The sequence below is a fragment of the Thermobia domestica genome, chromosome 18 (genome assembly GCF_964235325.1).
Source record: "Thermobia domestica chromosome 18, izTheDome1.hap1.1, whole genome shotgun sequence".
Lineage (NCBI taxonomy): Eukaryota > Metazoa > Arthropoda > Insecta > Zygentoma > Lepismatidae > Thermobia > Thermobia domestica.
The window spans coordinates 16,612,062-16,625,489 of record NC_137471.1 but is presented as its reverse complement, the minus strand read 5'-3'; the positions used below and the strand labels follow the sequence as shown (position 1 = coordinate 16,625,489).

Sequence of the window (13,428 nt, the reverse complement as noted above, 5' to 3'; positions counted from 1 at the left end):
TGGAGCGCCGCCTTCAAATGTCAAGATGTTTGTTACGCCGCTTAGTATATACCCTATCCAAACATGCATGTTTCAGAATCCTAAGGTACTCACTCAAAGATTTTTATAGATGGAGTTTAGTTACGGGCATGTAATTTGAAGTACTCACCAAATTCTTCTATTAAAAAAACTTTCTGAAGTACCGCAGGATTCTGAAACATGAATATTTGGATACGGCACATATTGCTTCTTAAGTGAAGTCTTGATCCGAGTATGATAGGTCCCATAGTTTTGGAGCTATGAAGTCCATTTTTTTAATGTTTTAATTTTTTTAATGTCACCTCCCAAACGTTGTCGGTGTTGTTTTAAAACACTCTTTAGATATATGGACAGCCGTTGCGCTGCGATTAACAAATGCTGTCAAGCGTGGCACTGGTTCATGCATTTTAGCCTCGAAAAGTCGAAAACTATATATTTTTCAAACTTTAACAATGTTGATCCTACCTACGGAACTATTTGATATGCCAAATTTGTGTCTAATGATTAAATGAAACGGTCTAATGATCTTCAAGCCCTTTAGAAATCATTTGATTTGATTTTATGCAATACTTCTGAGCAATATTTCGAAAAATGTTTTATAAAGAAGTCAAATTTTCAATCCTTTATGACTTTGCTCCTACACTGAGAAAAATCCGTTCTCTGGACAGCGGTATATTGTACAAATATGCGGAATCCTCTTGCTTACTACAGAAATCAGTACGAAACATACGTTATCCATATGCTACATAGCCACTGCCCTTAGATGTTACATCATGCTGTTGAATGTCTGATATCTAACAGTCTTCCTTATATTACATACATATATGTATGTTACCTTCGTCAGCTATATGTTATATACATCCATTTGTATGTAAGATCCTGACCGCCTATATTGTTTCATACGGAAAGTATGTACAGATGGAACACTTATACACAAAGTATTATAAAACATGCGTTTTCAGTTATACGTTTGCTGTACGTTAAGTCCAAAAACTACAGGATTTACAAATGTAACATATGATTTTACGTGCGCCACATACAATTTTTTTCTCAGTGTATTTGCTTGAAGTACGTTATATCAAGATCATAAGATTCGATAATAAGGTACTTCGGATGTAGGCCTACATATCCTGTCTATCTTCCTTGCGTTAAATCTGAGGTAAAATCTCTCGAATTCGTTCCTCGAAATGTTTTTTTTATAACACAGTAGCGTCCTTCCTTTCTAGCATTGAATTTATATATATATATATATATATATATATATATATATATATATATATATATATATATATATATATATATATATATATATATATATATATATATATATATATATATAATGGTATTTGTGAGTTTTTCTTTTTCATGTAATTTGATTTGATTTTGAGTTTAGCGTACCGTTCAGCAGCGAGGCTATATGAGACGTGGACCTACAGTTTAACGTGGAATCGGAACCACTTGAGCTCCCGCCGGGAATGGAACTAGTATTTAAATCATTGCATTCTGCTATGTTAATATCGCGTATACAATATCCATATGCTTCTTCAGGTCATGCTTATTCCTGGTGCATAGTAAAATCGCCAAATTGTGTCCCAAAAAAATATTTTACACGCATTTTTGTTTTTGAAAAGTCGTATGTAAAAGGGACGATAAACACAAAAGCTATCAATACAAATGAAATTTCATCACCGAAACAATGGCGTAACCGCTTGTGGATTGGATTTCGTTTCACAGCGTAAAACTGAGCTAGACTTCCAAACTATGTAATTGCAATACTCAAAACTTGGAGTAGTAGCTACACTTATAACCAGTGGTGCCCCCCCCCTCATGTCCATGACGCACCCCCTTCAATTGTGTATCCGTAGGTGTTCTTCCATAAAAAAAAATCTTTTCGATTAATTTTTACACCCCCTCAAACATATTTATATAGATTTTAACCCCCCCAAATATTTTAATGACGCAGTTTGCGTCATAGGCTCCCCTTGTGGGCACCCCTGTTATAACTCCTGGTTGCAATAGATTAATAAGATCAAAGACAGAGCCTGTTACTCGGATTCTAAACCCTTATCAAAGAGTCATTACTCGCTATTCCTTATTGTTTCTGTTCCGTCGCGAAATAGGTGATCCTGGATCGATTGCGAAAAGTCACTCGTCGATATTTCTTACCGTTTTTTGTACTATGAAAATCAGTATTAAAGCTAGAAGTAGTAGTAAATTTCAACCACTTCCGGTTTCAGTAGAGTGTTGGTTGTAATGATATGTTCTCTTGAGACCCTCAATCGATTGCAGAAAACTGCATGTCACTGTCTAATGCCATTTTTGTTCTATGGCAATAAGAGCTGAAACCGGAAATTGTTATTTTGAACCATTTCTGCTTTGAATTAAGAGTTAACAAAGGACACGGAATCTATTCTTGGGACGCTGAATCGAATATAAGAAAGCCTTGTCTCGATATCTTTTACCGTTTTTGTTCTGTACACGCCAGTATTGAAACCGAAAGTAATACTTAATTGATACATTTCCGGTTTTGGTAAATTGTTGTGGATAGTCATAATATGTTCTCTTGAGATGCTAAATCCTAAAAAATAAACATATACAAATTAAAAAAATAAAAAAATAAAAAAATGTTCCATAGCGACAAGTGTGGAAACCGGGCAATGAAAACCACTTCTAGATATTTCTTACCATTTTTTGTCCCGATATCTGTTGACAGACAGGCGCACAGTCGAACATAGCCTTTCTACAGGGTGTTCACTATTCACCGCAACCCGGAGTTTGTAATAGTAAAACATTTGAACCTGAGTAAGTTTTATCATGATAATTTCAAAGTCTTTTTCATTGTTTTCAGAAATTCCATAATGTAGACATATTCTTAACACACCTTTTGATGCACTGAAATATCAGCAGGGTTGCCAATTCAGAGTGTTAATTTATGAAAACTAAGATTTCCCTCGTTCTTCCTTACAGAGGAATAATCCGATTACTTATCGCTGAAAATGAAAAATTATTTTTTTCTTCTCCATAGTTTCAAAGCTACTCCAACTAAACAAACTGAAAATTAACGATAGAACATCCATATGTATGAGTTATGAGTCAATTTTTATGTTTGGCAAAAAAAAAGTGATTTACACCTTTGGTTACATCTGGCAACACTGTGTTGTTCCTAGTGTAATTCAATCGTTGCTTTCTAGTTTAAACATATATGCATAAACAAAGCTTCATTTTGGTATAATCATTATTTGTGTTTCTCTTCAGGTTTAAAAGTTCTACTATCCCAAACTCCGGGTTGCATTGTATATTGGACACCCTCTATAAGAAAACCACGGGCGAAGGCTGGTCTGATGTGTTGACAATATACTACATTAAAAGCATTAGTGTCAAAAGTCGGCTAGGAACCCTGATTCCCTACTTAGTGTTGTGACAGTTTAGATGTTCCTATTTTTTTAAACTAGAAATCATAACAAGTGTTGTTATATTCTGTTTCCTCTTACTCTTAAATGACAATAAACAAAACTGTTTGTACTCTTCCGCTATGCAAAAACCTGATTGGATAGTGATGTTCCACCCGCGCGCCTGTAAAGATAGGGCAAATAATACCCGTGCTTTTTAATGAGTCAGCCATATTGAGAATACGCAGCAGAAAACTGATAGTACTCTATACAGCTTACTTATAATTTTCTGAGAATGCAAAGTATTACGAAAGCTACACTTAGCACAGGTGGTTTTCATAAGTACTACCAACCTTCCTTGCTTTCTTTCAGAACACTCTCGGAAGCAGAAATTAAACTATATGTCGCGAATCACACTATCAGTTAAGCTCTCACCATGAAGAAGTCTACCATTGCGTATACTTATACATAAATCTCATTTCATTAAACATACACGAATGCATTAGTATTACTTATTTCCTATTTTATCATTGTCTCACGACTTATACAAATGCATCGTTCGAATATACCAGCAGTACAGATAAATGGAACAATTATTCAATTTTCTGAAACCATCACAAATCTCGGGATGATAATAGATCAATTTTTTGAATGGAAACTTCACATCAACGCTGTATGTAAGAAAGTGTTCTGGTTTCTACATTCACCCAAAAGACTAAAGAAAATTCTACCCACTCAAACAAAATGGTAGAATTGTAAAATCTCTAATAGTTCCTCACCTTGAATATTGTGATGTAGCTCTATCAGACTTACATGAAGAGTTAGTGTACCGGTTACAACGTATCTAAAATGCCTGCATATGTTTTGCTTATAATCTCAAACGATTGAATTACCTAACTCCAGCCTACAGAAAGCTGGGCCTTCTGAAACTTGCCGATAGACGTCATCTGCATCAATTCATACTTCTTTTTAAGACTTTGCGCTTTCACAGTGTGACCACCGCTAGTATTTTCGTACTAGATTTAGTACCTTTTATAATATTTTAGTGTTCTAGTACGTTCACCAACAAATCTAGTACTTTTTCCTCCTCTTCTTTTCTCATAAATGCATTTGGGAGAGACAAAGGAATCTCAGGAAAATTTTGGCAATGTCCAAACATTTCACTATTCCTGGTAACTTTTTCTGTCTCTTTTTTTTTTTTTTTTCCAACAGTGGTATTTACAAGAGCGAAAATGAGACATAGATCCCGCTCGGTCGCCTCCTCCAGCGAGAAAAAATTCCGACAGTGGTCAGTTGTTGCTCGCTTGATAATTCATAGGGCTCGGGAAACGGAATAATAGACCTAGTGCTTCTTTATGAATTGCGCCAAATGCTCTTGGATCAAGTGTTAGAGTGGAGGTGGATGAAATGAACCATATAGCATTATTTACAATCTTGAAAGGCGAAATGTCTCCAGTAAGAACACAGCAGGGATTCCACCAGGATTTTTAGTTTGGAGGTGTAAAGTCAAAATTGGGTGTACGTGGTTTGCACGGTTTGTATCAAATTTTGACTATAAAAATTTAAAGTCGGGAGTTCTTTCAAGAATGTAGGAGTCCCTCTTCCACCCATAGGAGAGATGGAGCTGTCGGAAACCTAATATACTGTCAATATCGTAAAATGCCATAAATAGGTTGAAATGGGAGCAAATAAAATTTTAGTACTTTTCCCCCGATCTAGTACTTTTTTCTGCATAGGTTAGTACGAAATATTTTGCTGGATGGTCACACTGCGCTTTCAACAACTCTACTACTTATTTCAACGGTTGCAACCATTAAATGCTCATTACGATCACGCTACAAGATCAGGTATAAATAAACTCCTTTCTCTTCCTCTACACTCGTCGAAATATTACTCAAATGCGTTCTTTGAATCTACTATTCGTGCATGGGATTATCTACCACCCAGGATGTTATAAAATAGAGGACCTGCCCATACAAATCTTCATCCTATGAACTCAGTGAAACAAAAAAACAACCGAACATCGTCTGAATAGGCACGTCTGATTTACTCAAAGATGTTATAAAATAGAGGATCTGCCCATACAACAAAATCGTGAAGCCATACGTCACTGCTTCGCCACACCTACTCTGCCTACTCCGCGCCACTAAGATCGCAATGTTTCGAGCCAATAATCATGGCGGAAATGAGGATAGCCAATCAGACGTTCCGGCTCAGATGATGCTCGGTTGTTTTTTGCCTTCATTGAGTTCATATGATGAAGATACGTATGGGCAGATCCTCTATTTTATAACATACTTGGATTCACTACTCTCGTTTCCGCCATGATTGTTGGCTCGAAACATTGCGATCTTAGTGGCGCAGAGCGGGCGGAGTAGGTGTGACGAAACTGTGATGTATGGCTTCACGATTTTGTTGTATAGGCAGATCCTCTATTTTATAACATCCTTGCAGCATACGACAATCTCAGTTAAGGCTGCAGACTACTAAATATTTTTGAAAAACTAATAATTTTTCTTTTGCACGTTTTTCGTAAGTGGAAAGAGGTAATAAAATGTAACTTACCACAGTAATAGATTGTTATTCTACATCCGAAAATACGAATCGGAAGAATTTTCAGTGTTACCATCCATAGAAATTACAGTGTGACCAGAATTTGAACTACTCAAAAATCTAGGTAAAGGCAGCGACTAGAAAAATGAACTCAACGGTAATTGATGACTTATCATATTGTCTATGTTCCTTGTTTACTACTTTTTAAATAATGTTTCTATTTATTATATAAACTTTACATAAATTATTACAAAATAAATAGAAACATTATTTAAAAAGTAGCAAACAAGGAACGTAGACAGCATGATAAGACATCAATAACCGTTGAGTTAATTTTTCTAGTAGCCGCCTTAACCTAGATTTTTGAGTAATTCAAATTCTGGTCACACTGTAATTTCTATGGATGGCAACACTGAAAATTCTTCCGATTCATATTTTCGGGTGTAGAATAACATTATCTATTATTGTGGCAAGTTACATTTTATTACTTATTTCCACTTACGAAAAACGTGCAAAAGAAAAATTATTAGTTTTTCAAAAATATTTAGTTGTCTGCCCCCTTAATCAATTTATTCAAGAAGTCGGTTGAGCAGATCATTCATCAATCCCTCTAGGCTTACTGCTATCTGACAAAAAATGCTGATTTTTTATTCTTCTTACCTTTTTATTTGTTTCTCGTATTCCCTAAATGTATCTGAATATCATATGGGTTCAATAGTAGTAATCTGTTTCGGTGTGTGTGTATGTGTATGATTGTGAGTGTAATTTTTGTTGTCATTTCAATGCGTATATCATTTCAATTATTATTCTATAAATACTTAATATTATCATATTAATCTTGATGTTTGCATGGTCAAGTGGGAGACAAGGTATGATTAGCCCTAACTTCGCCATGTAAAATAAGACTAAATAAATAAATAATGTCTATAAATTTTATATGGTTCTTATAGTAAAATGAAAATTCTAGTTATTGCGTAAGAGCTCATGTCTCATTAACTGACCAGTGAAATCAGCGCACGTTAGTCACATGTCCTATTGATTATGGTTATTAAAAACTAAGACGGAACAGAGAATAGTTACTTTCTGTAGTTATTGTTGTAATACAAAAAATATCTATTTCTGTGTGTTACAGAGAGGTGCAACGCACGGTATATTGTTAGGTCTGAAGTACATGGGGAAGGATAATAACGGAAAAGGAGGAATCATTGTAAATACTTCATCTGTAGCAGGAATACAAGGCCTTCCAGGTTGCCCTATGTATTCTGCCAGTAAACATGCCGTTTTAGGTCTCACGCGTTCATTTGGAGTAAGTATCTAGATGTTTCTTACAAGCTACATTGTGTAAAGTAACATTTTAGATGATAGAAAATGATTTTTTTTTTTTTTTTGCCCTTGTCTGATTAATTTGTGTTATTGTTGTGTTAAAGAGTATTGAATTAATTGAACTAATGACTATACCAGAGATGGAGTGAGTCAGTGGGTCTTGGATCGAGTGGGTCAAAATTTGTCAGTGGGTCAGTGAGTTGTGGGTCAACAGGACGTAACTCACAGTGACCCACTACACACCTTGACATGATTGACCCACTCTGCTCAGTGCTTTGTAGACAGTGTCGTCTGAACACTGAAGAATTTGTCTACGTTTTACTTCCAAGGCTTCCATTTTTCTTCCTTTTTTATTTGTTTTTATTTATTTACCTGAGATGAGTATATCTAAGTGAAGAAAGAACTTCAGGCACTTTTGGATATTGATATTTGTAATTGTAATAAAAACAATAGGACTTACTACTTGGCTTTCAAGACACAATCGAGTTTTACACTTTTTTTCCCCTTTACGTTGACCTAGTGATAACTTCACAGCCTTCTAGAGACCAACCTGGGTTCAGAAATCCGTTTTTTCGGAGTTAGGATAGGCTTCCGAAAACATGAAAAGATTAACTTTAAATGTCCATCGCTTCAATACTATGGTACCTACCGTAGTCGGGGCCAGACTTCACTTAGGAACTAATATGTACGCTATCCAAAAATACATGTTTCAGAATCCTGTGGTATTTATGCAGAAAATTTTTATACAGAGTTGGGCTACGGGCATATAACCTGAAGTACTTATCAAGTCCCTCTATAAAAATTGTTGCGTGAGTATCGCAGGATTCTGAAACTTGGATATTTGGATAGTTCCTAAATAAAGTCTTGACCCCATTACGGTAGGTTCCATAGTATTGGAGTTATGGGCCTTTTAATTTCATTTTTTCATGTTTTTAGCAGCCTATAACTCAGAAATGACGGATTTCTACACCCAGGTTGGTCTATACTTTTTGTCTTATCTTTGTGTCAGGAATCACCTCCCAAACGTTGTCGGTGTTGTTTTGAAACACCCTGTATATATACTGGATGTATCAAAAGTTCGGGGCCATAGGTGAACTAAGTTATAAGTAAACATACAAAAAAGAAAATAGAAAAACAGGAAGATTGCTGGAGGGAGGGTGTTTTTTTTTTTTTCATTTAAAAGGATAGACTTTTGCTAATGTTACCAGCCGTTTGTCTCCGCACTGGTGAGGTGACCTATGATAACTAAGAAAGCAACGTTTCTAGTTCAGCAGACTATTCGAATGGAGCGTAATGTCTTGCAAAAATGACACGGCGAACCTGCACTTGTCGTGTAAGGGAAACTAGAACATCTCGAATGTTTACCCAACACTGGCGCAAATTCCGGGGGAATGAGGGGATCATGTTCCTCCAATCCTGTAATTGGAGACTCTTCCCTCAAATAATGCAATTTGGAATACGTTTTCTGGGGAGAAATGTGATGATTTGTGTTTGACTGCCACAAAGGAAAGTGAAACGAAATTGATATCCCTTGCCGTATAATATAGTACAACAGGCTCACCTTAGAAGTCAGGTTCATCTACCGTAATATGATTTTCATCTCTTCCTTGACGAAGTTACATGCTTCTTAGACCATTCTTTTCTTTACAAAAAGTTGATATGAGACGGGCAGATGTTCTCTCTCTCTCTCTCTCTCTCTCTCTCACACACACACACACACACACACACACACACACACACACACACACACCATATTGGAGCGAAACTTGTCTTTACTCGACTTATGCGTTCGTTTGTCCTAATACACTCGACTTATGCGTTCGTTTGTCCTAATACACTTGACTTATGCGTTCGTTTGTCCTAATACACTCGACTTATGCGTTCGTTTGTCCTAATACACTTGACTTATGCGTTCGTTTGTCCTAATACACTCGACTTATGCGTTCGTTTGTCCTAATACACTCGACTTATGCGTTCGTTTGTCCTAGGACAAACCTCCGAGATGCCTCAACCGTTGTTAACCAAACTTTTCATGGTGATCCGAGAGCGCGCACTGAGTGTCGTGTGGAATTACATGTTCCGAATGAATATACCGTTGAGGAGTAATCACCGAAAAGGGGATGCCTATAGACTTAATATTGGAAAAGCATTTGGCGTGCTAATTATCATTGTAAACAATGCAAAATAGAATTTTCAGCATTGGAAATAGGGAGTGGCCCCGCTTTAGTGTAATCGCTAGTGCTCTCACCCTTGGTGCGAGCAGTCCCGGGTTCGATTCCCGGTGTGGACACTCGGTCGAAAAAGTGTAACGCTTTTTCAGACCAGCCATTCTGAATGAGATTTTCCTGGGTTTTCCTCATTCACACCATAGGCAAATACCTGGGTGGTACCTAACATATAGGTCCCAGGCCGCTTTCTTCCTTCGTTCCCTTTCCCCGGATAATGTGCTCGCCGAGGACGTCATCCCTCAAACGTGACGGGCTAACATCGCCAGAGATGCCGAAAGCCCAGCTATCTAAATCCTAAATCCTAGAAATTGGGCGAAGCCCTTTTCGTTTCGTCCTGTAAACACAATTTTTCAAACCATTATAATTTTTCGCTGATATGCCAGTTTCTAGTATTTGCATATCGTGTTCGTTCACAAAAATAATTCATACAGTAAAAAATTCTATGAATAATCAATAAAAGTTGATTGCTTCGCTCTGCATTGTTAATTACTGTGCACCTAGTTTTACTATTATTAAAGATGGGTTAAATTCCAAAGTTGGGCGTCCGTTTCCAGCAAAATTTTTAAAACTTACAGGAAAGATATGGATACTTTGATCATTTGTGTGCTTGATAATATATAAGAGTCTCGAAAAATCTGTTTATTTCTTATATATAAGCGGTTATAAACATGGGACTATACGGTGAGCGAAGGGAACTACTTGGCGCAAGGTAACCGAACAGTTGCATTGTGGGAAAGAAACGAGCATTTATGTTATCAACATGGCGAATGTACAACATTTGTGAAGCAATACGTTGATAACGAGCAAAATCTTCTAAAAGTTTGTGAAGAGCACGGATTAATGAACCTAATAACAAATTGCAGAAAGCGTGGAAAGGAGATAACAGCGAAAAAACGTGGCAGAAGAGGACGCCCAACTTCGGAATATATGCCTTAAAGATTGTCTCTATGATTTAATGACGTTTCATCGCTTTACTAAACAATGTATTTACTATCTCTTGAGGTATTATTTTACGGCATTATTTATGTATTGTCTCTATTATTAAATGATATGCAGATGAAATCATTTAAATGCTTTTACTTATCTTTTTCTTTCTCTCTTTAGTCAAAGAAATATTTCAACGAGACGGGAGTACGAGTGAATGCTATATGTCCTGCACAAACGAACACTAATATTGCATCTCGTGGCTTCGAAGACCGAATGCACAGAAAAGACTTCATTGAACGTATGCAGCAGTTGCTAAGAGAAGGTCAATCGTAAGTATGAATGTACACTTCTCTTAACCTATAATTTCGATTGAAATGTTACAAGGAAAAAAAAAAGCTACAATAGAAATAGTCACTGTCACTTAAAACGAAAAGTTCTATAAAACAACTCATGGCGCAAAATGTGTCATGACAAATTTATCTAGGACAAATATTATAATTTTTAAAGTGGGGTTGGAACTAAAAATTTAAATACATATTGTATTTTTTTTTACAAGAATATCAAGACTTCAAAATAATTTGAAGGAGCAGTCATTAGAAGGTCGGAACTATTCTTTTTCTTTGCCTCAATTTTCTTTGTCTCCGCCTTTCCCAATGTTTATATAGGACAGGAGTTCCCGTCTTTAATTCTTATCCTCCACTCACCTCTATCATAGGCGTACTCTGTTCTCTATATCCCCTCCCTCAAATTATCTTGTATTTTGTCATTCAATCTTGTCTTCTCCTTCTTTCTGTTACCCTGTTAACTCCATATGAAATCACCAAATTTCAAACTGAAATGTGGCTTGTATGTTTTAAATTTTCTTCAAATTTTGTACATGTGCTGTAGTACTCAAACATAACAAACCTGTAAAATTTTACAACTCTACCTCAAAGGGGACTGCTGTAGGAGCCATTCCAAATTTTGAGGTTTTGTGCAAAAAAACACCTAACTCCGTCTTCGACTTAAAGTACTTTCTGGAGATATTATTAAGAACAGGAAGGGAAACTGGTTGGGACATTGGTAAAGGAGGAATTGTATCTCGAGGAACGTGCTAGAAGGTATGGTGATAGGAAAAAAGAGGAAGGGGACAAAGGAAGCTCAATTGATGAACCATATGAAGACAGGAAAATCATTCGTTAAGACGAAAAGGTTAGCGGAAGACCGTGAAGCACGGAAGCTTCTTCTCAGTTGCGGCAAGTGACCTGCCAATAATGGCAGAATAAATATGATGATTATCCTGGTCGAGATATCATAAAAGGTACTTACATTTATAGGTAGGTAGTAGCCTCTTTCTGTAGCCGTAGAAAGCTTCCGTCTTCTTCGTTGAGTGCCATATATTCTGTGTTTGTTCCACTTATCCTCATGTCTCTCTCTTCTTCACCCTTCTTCATTCTTCCAGTTTCTTCTGTACTCTATCTCTCGAAGTTTCGCATATAACATCATCCGCGAACAGCATATTCCATGATGCTCTATTTTCTACCTCCCTTGACAACAAATTCATTACCAAATTGAATAAATATGGGCTGAAAACTGATTCCTGATATGGACCAACTTTTACAATACCCACTCTACTCATCACTTGCGTCTCTGATCTCCCGTACATGTCCCTTACCAGCCACACATACTTTTCCGAAACCTCTTTTTCTTTTATGCATCTTTATGGCTCTTGTCTGGTCACTCTGTCTTACTCCGATTCTAAGTCTATGAAGGAGCGGTGCAGCTCCGTCTGCATTTACCTATATCGTTCCATCAACTTTCTCAACGCAAAGATGCATCAGTTGTTACTATTCCTGACATAAAACCAAACTGTTCCTCTCCAACAGTCGACTCGTGTCGTATCCTCCATTCAACTATTCTTTCCAAAATTATTGTAAGCCATAGGGAGTAGAAACTAATTCTGTAGAAACGCATATTAGAAAAATTTCTGAGGTACGTCATGATGCTGGTAGAGATGAATATAACCCTTAGCTTAGAAATATCAGTAGCACATAGTTAAGTGGTAACGAAACATAGGAATGTGGATACCTTCACTTCCAAATTCTAGAAAGATTTAAAATTTCTAAAAACATCCCATAATATGTAAATAAATATGTAAGGGACTATCTACAAGTTTGGGAAGTGATTTGATTGAAATAAGTAAGGAAAACGTCCAGTAAACACTTCATTGTAATCCTTAAGTTTCAGAGACATAGTTTGCGTAAATCGGAGAGAAATGAACTTTGGAGCTTGAGTACCTTTGAAAGTATAGATGTAAATAAAGATAGCGTGTTATTGTCTTGGAGTTCTAGTTCCCTCTATCGAGAATTGAATTATTTAGAGTCGTTTCATGGAGGGGCAAGGGATTGCACAAATGAACTCAGGGATTGCCGGATATTCCATTAGGAAAGCTGAGTTCGATTGACGACGTATGGAACGAGGTTCCAGCAATTAACAATTCAGTAGGATGTTAAAACGTTCATAAGGCGTCAATATTACGAACATAATCAAGATGGCATTAAACAAAGAACAATTGCAACCAGGAATGTATGCAAGGAATGGGTCCTGGAAGTCCAGATCTCGTCAGAAATCCCGACTTCTTTTATAAATTTATGTTAGTTTAATTTTAGAGATAATTTTACAAATTTTACTGAAATTTATCCTCTTATTGAATTTGAAGCCCTCAAAATCTTTGGGCCCCTCCCGAAATATGTTCTTACGTGCGCTCTTGACTGGGTCTATTACTACTGATTAACGTGGACTCTGAACCACTTGGATTCCCGGCGGGAGCTCAACTGGTTCGGAGTCCACGTTAATCAGTGAGTCTACGTCTCACATAGCCTCACTGCAGAACGGAACGTTAAACTCAAAATCAACTCAACTATTACTTTTTGGAAACTCTATAAAATAACATTTTTTTTTTTTTTTTTTTTTTTTACGTCTAAGCGATTGTATGATTTGGGAGACGAGGT

The 13,428-nt window shown here is 36.6% G+C and overlaps 1 protein-coding gene across 1 annotated transcript in view; it reads left to right on the top strand.

The window, feature by feature from the left end:
• LOC145676138 (15-hydroxyprostaglandin dehydrogenase [NAD(+)]-like) overlaps positions 1-13,428 on the top strand; it is a 67,187-nt gene that overhangs the window by 52,841 nt on the left and 918 nt on the right. Inside the window, exons 5-6 of the mRNA XM_081747044.1 lie at positions 7,093-7,266; positions 10,616-10,767. Coding sequence (XP_081603170.1) covers positions 7,093-7,266; positions 10,616-10,767 — 326 coding nt within the window. The remainder of the gene's footprint in view (positions 1-7,092; positions 7,267-10,615; positions 10,768-13,428) is intronic.